At 55.7% G+C, this 17752-nt stretch overlaps 1 protein-coding gene across 1 annotated transcript; it reads left to right on the top strand.

Annotated features, from left to right (window-relative positions):
* The first annotated feature begins 636 nt into the window (after positions 1-636).
* Positions 637-16931, top strand: FAM20A (FAM20A golgi associated secretory pathway pseudokinase). Its single transcript, XM_087751142.1, has 11 exons — positions 637-1021; positions 6916-7100; positions 7623-7673; positions 8151-8229; positions 9494-9586; positions 11125-11240; positions 11677-11857; positions 12377-12486; positions 12859-12940; positions 13023-13082; positions 16250-16931. Exons 1-11 carry the CDS (start codon positions 708-710, stop codon positions 16512-16514), a joined length of 1536 nt encoding a protein of 511 aa, XP_087607268.1. The 5' UTR covers positions 637-707; the 3' UTR covers positions 16515-16931.
* The last annotated feature ends 821 nt before the right edge of the window (positions 16932-17752 follow it).

The following is a 17752-nucleotide window of genomic DNA, read 5'->3' on the forward strand; positions in this document are numbered from 1 at the left end:
AGGGAGGAGGTTCCTCGACTATTATTTTAGTAATTAAGAAAATAAAAGCAGAGTCTGCACCATGTGCCGAAGAGCACCGCAGAAGGGCTGCAAGCCCAGCTCCGCAGACACCCAGAGGTGTTCAGGCACCTCAGCCCCGCACCCCGACTCAAACACCGCCCTGAGTCACCTGCAGCAGCGACACCCGCCAGCTTCCAGCTCCTGCCAAAGCTGCTGGCCGGGGACTCTCCGCCCTCGGGAGAGGGGGCAAAGCCCCGCCGACGGGGCCGAGGGTGAGGGCAGGCGGGGGGAGCCTGCAGCCCGCCCGGGGCGAGGCGGAGGGAGGCCGGGCGGCTCCAGGAGCTCCGGCCGCTGCGAGGGGCGGGCGGCAGAGCCCGGGGCGGCTCGGCTCGGTCCCCACGCCGCCTCCGGGGCAGCCTCCGCCCGGAGCCGGACCCGGACCCGGACCCGCAGCCCTCCCCGGGACCTTCACCCCGTCCCCCATCCCCGATCCCCCGCCCCGGGCCGGTCCCGGATCCCCCGCCCCGGGCCCCGAGCCGCCCTGCCCGGTCCCCGCCCCGAGGTGCCCGCACCCCCCGGCTCCGCCGCTCGAGCTCCCCCGTGCGCCCTGCCCCGGCAGGCGGCGGCGGCGGCGGCGGCGGCGGCGGCGGCGGCTGCCCGCGCCCGGAGCTGTCCCTGCCCGCCGCTCTCGGTTCCCCGCGCCGGCCATGCCGGGGCCGCGCCGGGACCGCCCGGCCGTCCTGCTGCTGCTCGGGGCGCTGCTGGCGGCCGACCTCTACTTCCACCTCTGGCCGCGGGCGCGGCGGGAGCTGGCGGCGGGCGCCCCGGGCTGCCCCTGCCGCCGCCGCCCCGCCGCCGCCGCCGCCGCCCCGCCGCCCCGCGCCCGCGCCGCCTCCGCCCTGCGGCGCCTCTTCGCCCACCCGCTGTACCGCCCCGCCGCCCCGCCGGGCCCCGCCGAGCCGCTGCTGGCCGCCCGCGAAGCCCTGCGCTACTACCGGCGGAAGGCGGCCCGCTGGAACAGGTGCGTCCCGCCGCCCCGGCACCCCCCGGGCGCCCCCTCCACGGGCACCCCTTGCACGGGCACCCCCCGGGCACAGCCTGCATGAGCATCCCGAGCACGGGTACCCCCGAGCACCCCCTCCCCGGGCACAGCCTGCATGAGCATCCCAAGCATGGGTACCCCCCGAGCATCCCCTCCCCGGGCACCCGCTGCACAGGTACCCCCTGCACGGGAGTCTCCTGGGCACCCCCTCCCCGGGCACTCCCTGCATGGGCACCTTCTCTCCAGGCACCCCTCCCGGGTACCCGCTGCACAGGAACCCCGCAGGCACCCCCTTTCTGGGCAGCTCTCCTGGGCACCCCCGCCTGGGCACGCACCCCCTGGGTACCTGCTGGCATCCCCTCCCTGGCCTGGCTTGTGCCCCGCTTCCTGGCTCTCTGCCCCACCATCCTCCTCATCACCCCCCCCAATAACCAGCACCCCATGGCCAGCCAGGCCTGAGCCTGGGGGTAGAGGGGACTCTTCTGGGAGGGGGCTTCTTGGGGTGCCTCCCACTCTGCTGCAAGATCCCCAGGGGACGGGAAAGGTGGCTGCTGGGACACAGGGTGAGACCCTGCCAGCCGGGGTGAGCGCCTCCTTTGCTCCGCATTGCCTTCTCGGCTTGGGGGCAGAAGGGGAGCCAGCCCCTGCATCCACCAGCCCTCAGGGTAGGTGACAACTGGAGCCCCTGGGCTCCGGCAGCCACAGTCCCCCAGGCCAGAGCCCTGCACGTCCCAGTGTCCGCCTCCAAGCAATTACATGGGTCTCCTCTGATCCACGATAGCGGTGTCAGGGTGCTGCCTCCCCATTCAGCCCCTCTCCTGTTCCCACTACTGAATTCTCTGCAAGAAAAGGTTCAGAGGCTTTTACTCTTGGAGAGAACAGAACTCCCAGCTCAGAGCCCTCTTCTTGCTGCCTCTCCCAGTGCCAGAAATGGTTGCAGGAAAACTCCCCCATCTCCTGCTCCTGGAGTGGGACTGTAACTAACCCCCATGGCCCCTGCCTCAGAGGGGATGGTGACCCTCAGCACCAGCTCTGAGCATCGTCCGCCTGTGCATCACCCGACTGATGAGGCTTCATACCCCTGGGCCCCTGAGCCCCTGATCTAACCCCTCTTCAGGAGGGTTGCGTCCAAGCTTCCAGCGTCCCCGGCATCACCACTCCTCCCTGCACCCCAGCTTCTTCCCTCGTGCACAAACTTGAATCCAACAGGGACGGCCACGGTGATGCGGTGCCAGAGCAGGTCACTGCGGTGCCTTCGCGCAGAGACTCCCAGCGTGCTGAGCTCACAGCATCGCCTTGCCGACCCCTTCATCGGACAGGGATGATACCCACCTGCAAGGGGACGGCAGCATCTCCCGGGGACCACCTCGGAGGTCCCTGTCCTGGCACTTCCCCACTGCCCAGGTTTGGTTTCCAGTGCCAGACCCGGCCCCTGCTCCTTCTGCCACCCACGCGCTGTTTGCTGAACCATGCGGGCAGGATCTCCAAGCTCCCACTTTCTCCAATTCGATGCACATTCCTCTTACTTCTATGGGACTCCTCCAGTCCCAGTTTCAGGCGCAATTCACAGGAGGAGACCATAGGAAGCGATAATGGAAGGAACCTCCGTTGCCTGAGCAGCACCTGGGGCCTGGAGCCGCCCCATGTGCTCGGCCGGGCTCACCCCTGCGAGGCTCATCCCTTGCCCGAGTCAGTCTGGAGCAGGTCGAATCCTTCTTCACATCACTTGAAGTCCAGGGGTTTGGGTATCCCTGGGGACAGGCGCCATGGCCAGGCTGTGCTGAAGTGCCACAGATCCCCCTTGGGTGCATCTTCTCAGAGCTGAGCAATGCCTCCTGAAGACATCAGGATTTGGGTAGCAAGATGGATGTTTCCCAGAAAAAGCCCGGTGGGGTGGGGGATTCGAACCCAAGCACCTCACAGCACTTGATGGCTTCTTGAGCACTGCCAGAAGCCCTGAGCACCCAGCACGAGCGCTCGCAGCAGCGCTGGCGTTATGTCCGCACCAGCCTCGCCTGCGGGACAGCCCCGGCTGTTTGGTAAGAAGTCTGCATTCCCCAGCTTTATTTACTGCTTTGTTTAAACGTGCTATTTGCAGCAAAGCTGTGGCTGCACATTACCTTTTGTGCTGAGGTTTGGTTATGATGTGGCCAGGAGGAAAGCTCTGATGCCGTTTGCCCTTGATTGACTTCGCTTTGCACCTCCGGGAAGGAGAAGGGAGGCAGAGTATTGATTATTCCCCAGTCACTTTGAAATAAAATATATGATGCTCGTAAGCGGGTAAAGCCTTCAGAGAGCATGCACAGGCCGAGGTGACACACAAGGTCTCCTGCCGTTGGTGCTGCAAATTGAATATATAATAAGACGGCGCTTTCCAGGGTTGATGTGTTTCCTAAGACCGTTAATTTGCTGTGGGCATGGAGGAATTTCTGCCTCACCAGAAGCGCTGCAGAGCCCATGTCCTCTCCAAGGTGGCCAGTGAAAGAGCCGTCCCTAGGTTTGCCGAGAGTGAAAGGCAGTGTCCTCTGCGGGACCCAGGAACCCGTGGCTTTCTCTCCCAATCCATAGGTTTAGCGAAGCTGCTGCTGTGGTTGAGGACTGAAGACAGTGCTGCGGGAGCAAGGTCCACACCAGTTCTCACCGAGGTGTGACCACATCCACTCCAAGGCAGAAGAGGGTCAGAGGCTGAGTGTCCATGGGCCACCCCCTCCTCGGCTTGACTGGGCGACAGGGCATGTTTCTGCGCCACGCATAGCTCTGGCTGTTGGCAAAGCAGCTTTCAGAGTGGTAGGATGCTCCTCTTGAGTGGAATGAGCTGTAGCTTAACCCTTCACAGCACAGTGTGCCTGTCTTCATTTCTGCTGCCAGATGGACATCAGTTGGACTGGGACTCTCTGCCAGCTCATGGAGTGGCCCAGGATACGGCCCATGTTGGATACCCGCGGCCGGGGGAGCACAGCAGCACGTATCCTGCCTCCACGGTGCTCGCTGCATGCTGGCTGCTGCCCATCACCATGATTTTTCCTGGCACTTCATTTAGGACCGAGAGTTTGATTGCAGGATGCAGAACCAGCTGGAGAGACTGATGGGGATGCAGGAAGGAAACAGCAAAAAAAGCATCCACACCTCTTCAAAACCAAAAAAAAACACCCTTAAAAACTCCGGAGCTTATTTTTATCCTTGAAGGAACAGCTTCAAAACCCCAAACTCTGTAACCAGCTCGGTTCTGGAGGAGGCACGGGGTGAGCGGACACCAGTGGCCTGTGCCCAGCATCACCCCACGCCGTGCCCCTCGCAGCCCAGCAGCGAGCTGGCTGAGCAGAGAGCTAGGGCAACCCCAGGGCTATTTATAGCAAGTTAGAAATGAACCCGGTTTTTATATCATTATGTCTTTTGCAGAGCTCTGTCCTTACAGGGAAATATTTCAGGAATCCTGAAGGAAACAGGGAGGCAGAGGGAACAGTATTTTGGGTTTAAAGGCTGGAAAGGGGCTCGCTGGCCCTGCAGCAGCTCACCCGGGGCAGGGACTGTGCAGACGCTGGGCTGGGAAGCAGCCGCCGGCTGGGAACTGCCTCCCCTTGCATAACTGCTGCATTTTTTTCCCCACCAGTAATCTATTGCTCACTGCCACCCTGGGGGAGGAACAGCCTGTGTGTATGGGAGACAGGAGAGCAAATATGGTAAAATATTTGGGCAGCTTCCCTAGGGAAAAATCCTGAGTCATCCTTCTAAATTACATGGGGGTCTTTATTGTCCCTGGCCGCGGTGGGGCATTAAGGTTGCACCTTAAAGACTTGCCCACGTGAGACCTGGTGCACGGCAGCGCGCGGGAAGGTCAAGGCACGTCCGCCGGAGCTGACAGCATCCCGGGGCCACATCCTTGTGTGCAGCCTGCCAGCCAAACCTGCCGACGAGTCTTAGCACGCTCCCGTGTCCGCCTTCACCCAACCTGGGGGGAGCTTCTGCCTCCTTTGCAGATGGCCTGAGCAAAGAGACGTTCTCAAAAAGCCCTGTCTCTGCAGAGCAGCCGGCATGGGGACAGGCAAGACCCCACCAGCAGCACACCCTCCTCCCCATGGGCACTGGGCTGCAAATCACTTGAGCTTCCTCCTAAACTGGATCAATGAAGCAATGCTCCGACACCCTTGTTCCTGACCACGCAGATGTGGACTTCGTGCTGTAGCTGACCTGATCCAGCTGAAAGGCAAACAAACCGGGAGAGGGAACGGGCTGCTCTGACTTGCAGATATGCCCTGTCTCTCCCATTTCCTAGATTTCTCCCAGGACATTACTAAAACATGTCCCTCACCCTCAGGAGGGTTCATTCCTTGCTCACGGTCAGACCGGACTAACCACACTGTTTAGCCTGCTTGGATGGAGAGGGATCATGGAAAAAACTGAAACCCAATGCTTTCCTGCTGGTTTGAAGCAAAAAAAACCAGCAACACACATGAGGCAGGGCCCTTTCCAGCTGCTGGTGCCAACTCCTTGGCCGATAAGTGCCTCGGTGCACAGTCAGCACCCATTTGCTGCAGCCACCACCGCAAGCCATGCAGCGTGGCAAACCCCGGCGGAGCCCACGGCACGCTCCCCTCTCCCACTGAGCTTGAAAAGCGTGGGCATCCAGCCTCCCTCTCCTCGCCACTTTTGGTTTTGTTTGCACTGGGAAAAAACTAAAAAATTAGGAAAAATTAGGAAAAACTAAAGGTGGGCAGGGAAAAGTCACTTTTCATCTTTTGTGTTTCCCAGAGCGTGTTTCGCTAAGGGTCTGGACTGGGTCTAGCAAGGCACATGGCACCTCCCTCTCTGCAGCCGCTCCGTCCCGGCCTTGGTTAATGTCCCACTCATTATCAGCCCCCAGCTCCTGTTTTCTTTCACAGATGTAGCTTGGCACTTTCAGTGCAAACTGAACTTCATTTTCCCTTTGTCAGGACCGGCTACTCTGTACACTGCTCGGCCGGCGTTAATGAGAAACTAACGCTCTGCCCTCCGCCGGATGGAATAGGTCACCTTTTGATTGCAGTTTAGCAAAGCGTGGGTCCCAGCCGTGGAGGTCTCAAGGTCAAGGAAAATGCTGATTGAGTGGGGAGATGTCTTTGGGTTATTAATGGACCTGGGAAGCCTGTTGGGCTCCACATTGGCCAAGAAAGGGCTGGGTTCAACTTTGATTTTCAGAGGAGACGGGCAGGACACTGCCAGCCAGACTCACCACATCCCTGCTCACTGGGCCGAGAGCTGAGAATCTGGTCATGGAGGCAATTTGTGGCTCCAACGTGATGAATTTTTTTTCCCCTGCCTGGGACCTCCGGCTTCAGGAAAAAACTCTGTCAGAGATGTAATGACTGTAAAGAGTCCTCTGCGGAGGCTCACTCAGACAAGACCCTGTTGTACTCCTGGGCTCTCCAGACGCCTCACTGAGCAGTCAATACCCAAGTTATCTTCTGTCACATCATGTCCCCTCCCAAGTATGGCCTGGAGCCTGCAGTCCCTCCAGGAAGCACTTCATCCATCACATAGGCCAGCTCTTGTGTTGCTGGAGATGTGGTTTAGCTCCAGCCATGCCCTGACACCCCTCCTGGTCCTGACGGGGCGAGGAGAAGACAACAGAGTCCCTTGTGTTCCCGCTTGGGGCTGCTTTCCCAGGGCTTTGCAGAGGGAAGAAGGAGGCACAATATGTCAGACCTTTGACCATCTCAGTCATTGCTCCCTGCCTCAGTTTCCCCTCTGGTGGCACCCAGAGTCCTTATCCACCCCATGCCCACCAGCCCTGCTCCCCAGCGCTCTCCCCGCTCCCCAACAGCCTCTGGGCTCAGAGCAGTAAGGGTTTCCATCCCAGGGCTCATCCTCATTACCCCATAACTGCTCTCTTCCAGGAGACACAAGCTTTACAGGGAGGAGCTGAACCTAACCTCCCCAGCAGCACCGCTGCTGCTCCGGCCAGAGGCCAGCTGGCTCCAGTTCCACCTGGGCATCAGCCGGGATGGGCTCTACCCGCGCTCCAGCCCCACCGTCAACAGGCTCCTCCGGGACATGCAGGACTTCGCCACTGTCAGTGCCGGTAAGCACCCTCCTGCCGTGGGGATGGGGCTGTTGGGAGCTGCATGGAGCTGGGGGGCTCCAGGCCCCCCCAGTCACTTTTGCAAACAAGGCAGGGGCTGCGGCTCACTGGAGGAAGCCCTGAGCCCTGTGCTGGCTTCCCGACAGGTTTGGCGCTGTGCAGTTGCCGTGCCCTTACTTTGAGATGGGAGGAAGGACTCGGCTGTGGCCCTTGATGCAGCATTTTTTGGTGCCAGCCATGCTGGGAACCCATTGCACGGCAGTTTAACCCCGACAGGTTGCCTCAGCCACCCCCGAGGGGGCTGCAACCCTCACTGTGCACCGATGGTACTGGGGCTGCCAGGCTGCGGCAGCGTGGGCAGGCAGGGACGGGCAGGCAGGGACAGGCAGGCAGGGGTGGGCAGGCAGGGACGGGCAGGCAGGGACGGGTGGCAGTGCTTCCCTGCATGCCCCGTGCTGGGAGGGGGGTCAGCAGCAAAAGACTGAGCCCGGCGGGGTCTCACTGCTCCTCCTGCCCTTGCAGACTACAGCCAGGACGAGAAAGCGCTGCTGGGGGCCTGCGACTGCAGCCAGAGTGAGTGCGACGCTTCGGGTCCCTGCTCTCCCCCTGCACGCCACCGCTTCAGCTGACCCCAATCCCCAACTCCTCCATCCTAACCTCAGCGAGGGAAACATAAAGCCAGGCAACGCCAGGCCCTTCTCCCTCCAATTAAAGCCCACCGCCCCAGCAGAGGCTGGGGTGTGGGTGCCAGGACACCAGTATGCCACTGGTTTCTACTGGGGGGAGGAAAAAGTCCCCAAGAGGATGTAACAAATGGCTGTTGGGAGAAGTGCTGGAGGGAAATCTCCTCTATGGCACGGGGGAGAGGGAGAGGAAAAATAACTGCAGAAGCAGAGGGAAGGAGCACCAAAGCAGAGGGGAGCAGCTGGAAGGAGCAATGGGATGCGCTCGCTGGGGTGGAAAGGCGAATCGCGCCGGAGCGTGTAACCGGTGCCACACCACACGCCGGGGAGGCTTTCCAGGCAGCTAACGTCCCCTTTCCTCCCCAAGTTGTGAAGCCCAGCGGCGTGCACCTGAAGCTGGTCCTCAGGTTCCAGGATTTTGGGAAAGCCATGTTCAAGCCCATGAGGTAAGGCATGCCGCAGAGCCCCCACTGAGCCCCCTGCTGCCCCGCGTAGCCACGAACCAAGGAGCCCTCGCAGAGGGGTGCGAGGATCCTTGGCAAGGACAGGCACACTGCAGCCGCGTCCTTCCACTCCTGCGCTCAGCTACTTTGACAGCTGAAAAGGTTTAATTATTATTGGCTGCTTGCACCATCCCAGATCTGCACACAGATAAACACCGGTGTTCCCACACTGCTTATTGACATCGGAAATTTCTCAGTTCATAGATGCCAGACAGTGAAGGACCTTGGGACACTGGTTCTCCTGAGAGCTTTGCCGTTAGGGACTGCCCATTCCTTCCTCTTCCCCAGCTGACTTTGTGTTTTACCTTGTGCCTCCTTGGATTCCCCGGAGTATTTCCAAGAAACAGCCATTAGTCCTGGTCACCTCAAACAGGAGGTTTAAATTGCTTCTGCACTTATTTATACCCCCTTGGGACTCTTCACATTTATTCTCCCTCACTTTACTTGCTGTGCACAGGCAGGGCAGCCGGCAGCACGCTGACTCCAGTGGTTTGCTCATCCAGAAAGCAGCCAGCTCCTCTCCCCGTGGTTTCCATCCACCTCTCCCCAGTGTCCAGCAGGTCTGGGAGGTGAAGGAAAGCGTCCGTGCACCCAGCTGAGCCAGGAGGGCTCAGCAATGCCTGTGGGCTTTCCTGCGATACAAGACTGCTTGGGAGGCTAAGCGTGCGAATTCACGTGTTACACGTATTGGGGCACTGTGTGACAGCCAGAAAATGGAATTAAATAAGCTGGTGTTCCCATCTCAGCGATATGAGAGCATCAAACCTGAGCTCTTCTCTGCCTCCCACGGGGACATGACAAGTCCAGCATGGCCTCTGGCATCCTCCAATGTTACACTCACTCGAAACACTGTCCTAAATAAGTGGGTCTAAACTCTGGCACAGAAGGCTTTAAAGCCCAGAGTCAGCCCTTCTGCCTCCCTCACCCACCCGGCACCAAGACAGGGCGCAAGTGCTGCTCCCTGGCACTGCAGGTTGGTCCCAGCTCAGCACTGGGTGCTTTGGGTGCTGGCCTGGGCACCAGGTGCTGCAGCTCTGCCCGGTGGCCCCGTCACCCGCGTGGCGCACGACGGCCGTCCCCGAGCTCACCGGCCGTCCCTGGGTGCACTGTCCTTGTGCCACCACTCCGTGTCCAGGCTGCCTCCAGCTGCCTGCTCTGGTGCCTGCCTGCCCTGCCAGGTTAGATTAACCCCCTTGGTCTCTCCCAGGCAGAAACGTGATGAAGAGACTCCCGAGGACTTTTTCTACTTCGTTGACTTCCAGAGGCACAACGCGGAGATCGCCGCCTTCCACCTGGACAGGTACGGGCCTGCTGCGGCGCCTGCCTCCTCCAGCTGCCAGCGTCCGGTCCTCTGCCCACGGAGAGCTTGAGCACGAGAAAAGCTGTGCTGAGTCCTGCAGAGCTGCTTCGCCTTAGATAAGGGATTGCTTTGCAGCACCGTTTTGGGAGCTGCTGCATTACTTGGGGATGGGGCAGCTCTGGCTCTCATCTGAAGCCCAGGAGTCAGCTTTGCCTTGGCCCCTGCACCAGAACAGGCTGGGAGATGAAGTCCAGGCTGCAAACAGGTCAGGTATTTGTCACACAGCCACACACATGTGGTCCCTCCCATGCATCAAAGTGCAAGGATGAGCTCTGAGCGCAGCCTGGATCCCCTCCCGGTGCGGGAGTCACACGCTCAATCAGCAATCAAGGTGTGTTTTGGATTGAGGTAAACCAAGCAATGCAGTTTCAAACCCTCAGCTAATGAACAATTAACCTGGCATCCCTTCCCAGCAGGCTTTGTATTTAATAAAATCAAAAATGCCCTTATTAGAAGAGAAGGGCAGCAGCCTTCTTCCCCTCAATGGGCTGAGTATTGAACGTCAAGGGGAGGTGATCCCTGATGACGATCGGGAATGGGGATCTCCAGTTCCCAAGCCCAACTTATATGATAAGCAGGACTAGACTGTAAGTCCTGTAGCTCAAACTTGGAGCAAGGGAATGAAAAGAGCTGAATTGCCTTTCCAGCCCTGCCCCTACATCACCGCAGTGACCCTGCTTGGCTCAGCTACCATCAGCTTGACTCTCTGCATCCCAGCTCCTCCACCAGAAAAATGAAGCTGGACTGCTTTTCTGAAGTGCTTTGTGGTTTTTAGAGCTGAAAGATGCTAGATGAAAGCAAATGACTTTTTTTCTTTAAACATTGCTCAATAAGTAACAGGCTAAATCCTGTTTTGTTCCCAGTTCTCAGAAGCAGAGGGCATTACCCAAAGAGCAAAGCACAGCATTAGCCTGTTCACCCCATGTTACTGACTCAGCAATCAACAGCGGCTTTCCACTCACTGACATGAATGCCTGCCTGCCCCAGGCCCTGATTTTTTTAATATTTGAGATGAATCAGCTGGGCATGAGTGCCTCCGAGCGGGGTAATCCCTCCTTGCCTCCCACTGTCTCAGCCACGTTGTACCAGGTTCAACACATCTTTTCTTCGTGTCAAACCCAACATCATAGAAGGGCCTGAAGGGCTGTTCTGCCTCCCGAAGGACACAGCTTGCATGCAAGGGGATGGGAGAAATGGGTTAGGGAAAAAGACATGAATCCTGGAGAACATCCAGATTGTTCCAGGTGGCAGCTATTAAAGTACCAAAATCCAACCTCAGCTGCGTTTTGGTCCAGAGGGTAAAATGATCCCGGCTATTTGCTAGAAAGAAGCTGGGAGAAAAAAATACCCGTGTGGGTGCAGCCATCAGAAGGCCCCTGGTTTACTAACAGAAGGGACGAGGGCAGCATCTGCCATCCCACGTTGCTGTCCTGTGCAGCAATGTCTCCTTGCTCTGAGCCGCTGTCCCTTCTGTGCAGGATCCTGGATTTCCGGAGGGTACCACCCACAGCTGGGAGGTTGATCAATGTCACCAAGGAGATCCTGGAGGTCACCAAGAATGAGATCCTGCAGAGCGTCTTTTTTGTCTCACCAGGTAGGCGCGTGCGCTTGGCTGCCACGAGCTGGGATTAGACGTGTTGGTCCATGGTGGGTGGAAGGGCAGGGTCTGCATGCAAAAGGGGCCTTATGCTGTTGAGCAGAAATTAAATTCTTGGGTGAAACAGATGCGCAAAGACACGGTTACAGCAGAGGTGTCCCTCAGCCTCCAGCTGGAATCATCTGCCAGATCTACTTGCCTACCCAATTTTCCCCAACCTTTCCCCTAGCACAGAACCAGGTCTATCCATCAACTAAAATCCAGGTATCCTCCATCAGTCCTGCCAAATGGCAGTTTCACATCCCTGATGTGGTTGTATACACCACAGTACATGCAGTCACCATCACACGATGAGGAAGAGGCCAAGACTACCTTGCAGCCTCCTGCAGATCATAGCTCCTTTCCCCAGTTCTCCTCTCTCTTCTCCTCCCAGCCAGCAACGTGTGCTTCTTTGCCAAGTGCCCGTACATGTGCAAGACTGAGTACGCGGTGTGTGGGAACCCTCACCTCCTGGAAGGGTCCCTCTCCGCCTTCCTGCCATCCCTCAACCTGGCACCACGACTCTCCATCCCAAACCCGTGGATCCGATCCTACTCGTTTGATGGAAAAGAGGAGTAAGTGGGTAAATGATGCTGCTTCCCATATCTGCATTGCAGGGAGCACATGGGAAGGAGAATGAGCAGGGTACGGACACACAGACATACATACAGAAATTGTACATCCAGGCAGAGGAAGGCCAAGGTTCAGAGATTGCCCATTAGTCTAATAATAACTCTTAATGCCTGGGCATTGACTGTGTTTGACTTCCAGTCTCCAGCATGCACAAGGAGGGAGATTTAAGTCCTCCTCCTCTCCATCTTAGGCATTGGAACAGACTGCCCAGGGAAGTGGTGCAATCCCAGTCCCTGGAAGTATTCAAAAAACGTGTGGATGTGGTGCTTAGGGACACGGTTTAGAGGTGGACCAGGCATTTAGGCTAACAGGTTGGACTTGATGATCTCAGAAGTCCTTTCCAACCTTAACGATTCTGTGCTTCTATGATCTCTGCACAGGAGACCTGCTTTGGGGTGCTGTTGGGACATGGCAGCAGCAACCACTGAGTGCGTCTCCCCCTTCTCTTCCATCTCCTGCAGGTGGGAGGTGAATCCGCTCTACTGCAACACAGTGAGGGAGATCTACCCCTACAGCAATGGCAACCGGCTGCTTAACATCGTTGACATGGCCATATTTGACTTCCTAATAGGTATGACGAAGGGGGAGATAACGTTCCCTCCTTCTGTGTGGGCCTTCAGCACACAGTCTGTCTGCCCTCCCAGGCCACAGCGTTTCTCAAAGCCATCCCTTCTGCTCCAGAGACAGTTTTGGGAGACTGCCGTCTCCCCACAGCCAGCCAGCACAACCCCTCCTGATGTGCAGGTGAGGGGAGCCCCCAGGCCCACCCCAGCCCACTCCCTGGGGGGTCCAGCAAGATGAAAGCAGCAGCTCTGAGCATCTTAGACACTTCCAGCAAGGCAGCAAGTATTTCATGTGGCTCTGAAAGAAAATGTAGGATAGTTCAGAAAATTACTTGGTCACGTGCAAGGGAAACTCTGTTCCTCTGTCTGCCCTTTACCAGGGAACATGGACCGTCACCACTATGAAATGTTCACGAAGTTTGGGGACGACGGCTTCCTCTTACATCTGGACAATGCCAGAGGGTGAGGCTGCGGGAGGACACGGGGCGGTGGGGAAGGGGACGGGCAGGCACTAAAGCTCCGCACTCTCTGCTTCCCCCCCCAGGTTCGGGCGGCATTCCCATGATGAAACCTCCATCCTGGCCCCGCTCTCCCAGTGCTGCATGTAAGTGCCAGCTTCACCTTCCTTCCCAGACACACTGGTCTTCCCAGCGTAACGGACTGGCAGCGCTTGCTGCTGGAAGTCACCCAGGCCTGGCTCCATCCAGCAGCACAGGGAAGACCCCCTACTAATCCCGGCCAAGGGGGCAGGCCGGACACCGGAGCATGGGAATCACGAGTTGTCCCTGAAACAGGGATTAAGCTTTTCTATCAGTTAGAGGATTAAGCTCTGTCGTGCTGCAGCCTGCCATGGTGTCATACAACTATCCTTCCTGGATATTTTCCCGTTGAAGCTAAAGGGCCTTGCAAGTGTAAAAGCTTTCTCTGATAGACCAGGAGACACTGGCCATTGGATCAAGCCCTTCCAGAAGCGTCTCCTAGCATTTCCCAGCCCATCGACATGAGGTGCTATCAGCCCCATTTGCCTGACATGAAGCTCAGAAATCTCCATCCAAAAGCCTGGTAGAACTTTAATACAGCTCATCAGGTTTCTTCTTCCCATGGCATTAAGCAGAAGCTCATAAATTTTCCTATTTGAATCCTATCTTCTCCCTTTATTAATTCACATAAATCATCAGCTGAAAGTTAAATTTAAGAGACATAAAAAGCTGCTTTTCCCTGTGGTTTCTCTTTAGGAGATGCCTAATCTATTTCCTCGCTGTACCTGCTCCATCTCAGCCTCGAGGTGTTAACTGCCTCTCTCCCCCCATACACTTGTATTACTGGATCTAATTTTAAGAACTGTTATTTGCACCCAGTGAGTCTTTTCATTTATAATTGCAGGCTCACAGTGAATCCTTCTCACAAACTCCTATTTTGTGCGGTTCAAATTAACTCTGCCTTTTAATTTGACCTGTATACAGTAAGATCCACAGGCCAGATCCTTCTTATTCTTCCAGATCCACCTCCCAGAAGCTCTTCTTAATTTAATTCTCCTTGTAAAAGACAGTGGTAAGACGACCTGCAAGTCGCACCTTGTAATAAGCCAATTAGGGCCGAGAACAGCGTAAAAGCAATTCATGCTGCCTGAGGGAGGCACACAAAACTTCTTTTCCCACAAGAGCCAATCCATTCGGAGTGGAGGAGCATCCAAAAACACTTGGAAAGGAAATGAAAAGGTTTCTTTGAGTAAGTACAGAGGCCACAGATTTCAGCCTGCCCTGACCAACTAGCTGGACTCAGCCCACCGAGTCACCTCCTTGGTCCTATGTGAAGTCAAGCCGAGGACACCGAAGCAGGAACAAAGTCCTCCAGCCCCTCCAGACAAGAGGGATGCTGAGGGATGCTCCAGACCACAGGGATGCTGAATAACAGGCTGCTCGCTTCCCTGGTAAACAGGCTCAGCTCGTTCCCAGCTGAGTTCTTCTCTAAGTTTGGCTTCCAGCAGATTTAAGTCTTCTGGTATTTCTAGCTACCTTTCACAGCTCCCACACCAGTCCCTGTCCCACCTGTTGAAGTCTGCCGCTCTCCTCTCCCAGCGTTGCTCTGAGTGCAGTAAATGGCACAAATACAGCCATGCAGTAGGAGATGCTCCTTTTCCTGAAAGGGTCAAAACCCTCAACAAGGCACAGACAGGCCTGAAAACAGCCCACAGTTAAGCTGGCTCATGCATCTTCTTGGCTGATGAAGGCTCCGGGTCAAGTCTTCAACAATTCCGTACAACAGCGGGGTTACAACCGCCGGGTGGGAGAGGAGCAGGGCCGGTGGCAGGGTTTCCATCTCATGCTCCTTTCCATATTCTGCATGTTTCTTATGTAACTGTTACAGCATTAAATAAGCCGTTCCCCACGGGGTCAGGCTATCCCGTTCTCCACCTCCGCACCCCGTCACTGTTCAGACCAGAGCAAACACAGCTGGTGTTTACCCACGGCAGCTCCTCGGAGTCACCCCTTGCCTAGGAGAGCGTATACATGCTCGTTTGCTGCAGTTCGCGTTGCTCTGTATAAGGCTTTCTCTGGCAGCAGCAGCAGAACCTCACAGCTGTGCTCCGGCAGTGATTTAAAGCCTCATTGCCAGCCTTAGCACTTGATCAATTGATTTTTTTTTTCAGGAATATTAATGCAAGCCTGGCAGCGGGCAGCCAGGACAACAGCCACAGGTTAAGTCGCCTGTGCCTGTGCCAGCACTGTGCAGGAGGCAGCCGGTCCCAGCACCTTTCTCCCTCCCCTGTGCAATGCACCGGGCATCACTGACCAAAGGCGGGCAACCTCGCTTGGCTGCTCCAGAGCCCTACCAGCACCTGGTGCAATCCAGCCACTGCTCAGCCCGGCACAGCAGCAGCAAGCAGCCTTTCCCCTGGCATCTGAACAGCACGTGTCCTCTTAGAGTTGCAGAGAGCCAGATCACTGTTCCCGATCGATGTCCTGGGTAAATAACAGGCATACAAAGGCAAATTCTGGGGCTGGTTAAAATGTTTCTGACTACACCTTTTTCCAGCCTGAAAATTCTGGCTCAGCTAAATAGGAATGGCTCCACAAACACGGACTACTTTGTTTCCAAAATTTAAAAGGCAATAATTAAAACCACTGATTAATTCCAGTGTTAGAGATGCTGAAGTCAAAACACTTTTGCTGAGGATTAAACAAATTATTTCAGAATATTTAGCTTCGTTCCCAGAAGCATTCCAAGATTATAGCTTTTCATCCCACTTTCTGTCAAAGGGAAATAATATTTATATCTCAGTACCTCTTAAGGTGAAAAGTCACAGTTAAATCAGTTCCAGGAAATATTCCCTCTTTTTGCTCAGTTTTGACAGAAGATTTTTTTCTCATTCATGCCTCTTCATTTTACCTCCCCCTCTGCCCCCGCCCCATAAATGTCATCCTTGGGAACATGGCACCACCCTGCAGTAGTCAGGGGAACTGGGTCATCTCTGACTCAGAGGAAAAACACTCCTTACTGAGAACTTCTATCGTGTTTTTCTCTCTGATGACAGAATTCTGCAGTACAAATACTCTGCAGTCTGGAAAAACAAAGGAAGCAGCAGAGGTTTCTGCAAAAATTTTAATTTCCTTCCGAAAGGCAAAGCTTTTGTTCCAAAGTTCGTTGTCAAGTATCTTCACCCATCTCTGCCCTCCCTCCTTCCCTTACTACCAAGGGGCTCAGACAGCTGGTTCTTGCTAGGATGCCAAAAGAAGTTTGCATTAAGATGTCTGATTTCTTTTTTTCCAGAATAAAGAGGACAACGTTATTACGACTCCAGCTCTTGGCTGAGCCCGAATATCGGCTCAGCGATGTGATGAGGGAATCCCTCCTGCAGGACCGCCTGGCACCTGTCCTCACCGAACCCCACCTCTTGGCTTTAGACAGACGGTTACAGCTTATCCTGAAAGCTGTGAGGAGATGCATAGACACATACGGAGAAGCCAAGGTGGTGGCCAATGACACCACGCAGCCCGAGGCTCCTGCATCTGACAGAGTGAAGCTGACCACTTAAACAGTCCTTAACTCGTGCTCAGAGGTGGGGAAAACCCCTGCGAGGCAAGCGTTTTAATAGCTGGCAATTTCCATCTACAAACACTTGCGGAGACTGAGAGGGGAAACTCTTCAGAAGATCTTAAAGAACCACACTGGGCTTCTATGCTGGGTGCTCAACCAAAGCTTCTGTGCCTGGCCAGTGTGTTGGTAAGTTGTGGTCTGCCTGCGGCAGACCTTGACACCCTGAACACCAGCTCTCTGGTGGAAAAGCAGCCATCTCCTGTTCTGTAGCTGGTTGTGCCCTTGGGAGGGCGGGGGAACCCGTGGCCATTGGGTTGCTCAACCTGCACGGGATCTCGGTCTTGCTAGTGAAAGACACAAACTAGATGCAAGGACAAGGCTTGAATAAAGAGATGCCAAGAGTATTTTCCTCTTATTAAGTCTCTTGTTCTGTAATCAAGACTGTGTATTTGAGAAAAGAGCAACCTTACTTCACAAGGGCAGTACCTGCCACTGAGACAAGACAGCACGTTGATTCAGCACGGTCAGACTGAAGAGCATCTGCGCGGTACTCACCCTTGAGCCTGTCCGTTGCCTCTTGGTCTCTTCAACAGCGATCAACCCATTCCACTTCGATCTGTGCATGTTGCTCAAAAGCCCGCTGCCTCACAGGGCACTAGAACCACTTCTACTTTAACCTGCCTCATGGGTGGAAGAGCCAGTCTGGGTTATATGAGAAAGGCAGGTATGTGTTGCCTTGACCCCACGGAGAAAAAAAACCAAACCACAACCAAAACAACCCGAACTGCTCAGAGGCATAGGACTGTATTTACAATTCAAGAAGCCACCCACTTATAGTGAAAACATTTTGCCGAAGAGGGGAATCGATCTCAGGTCTTCTCACAGCTTTAAATTCACTTGAGCTGTCAGAAGTCTCTGGAAAACAGAAATGGTACACACGCCCCTGCCTCCACGCTCCCCCATCTCTGTGTTTTGAGGAGATGCAATAGGAACTGAAGACCAAAAAAAGAAGTGGGAAGGGAGTTTTTGGAAATCTTTGAATTTGTAGTTTTCCCCTTGCCTCTCAAGGACAAGGCTTAAGAACCGTTTGATGACTGAAGCTCTTTTTAATAGCTTTTTCCTTCAACTGTTCAAGAGCGATTGCACTGAGCTTTTTGGCAGCCTAGGGAAAGTAGTTGAGAATTTTGTTGATAATTTATCATCCTTAAGGCGGGGGGGGGGGGGGAACCCACCACA

Source organism: Nipponia nippon, unplaced genomic scaffold (genome assembly GCF_047370975.1).
Source record: "Nipponia nippon isolate SJK-2023a ecotype South Korea unplaced genomic scaffold, ASM4737097v1 scaffold_14, whole genome shotgun sequence".
Taxonomy (NCBI): Eukaryota; Metazoa; Chordata; class Aves; order Pelecaniformes; family Threskiornithidae; genus Nipponia; species Nipponia nippon.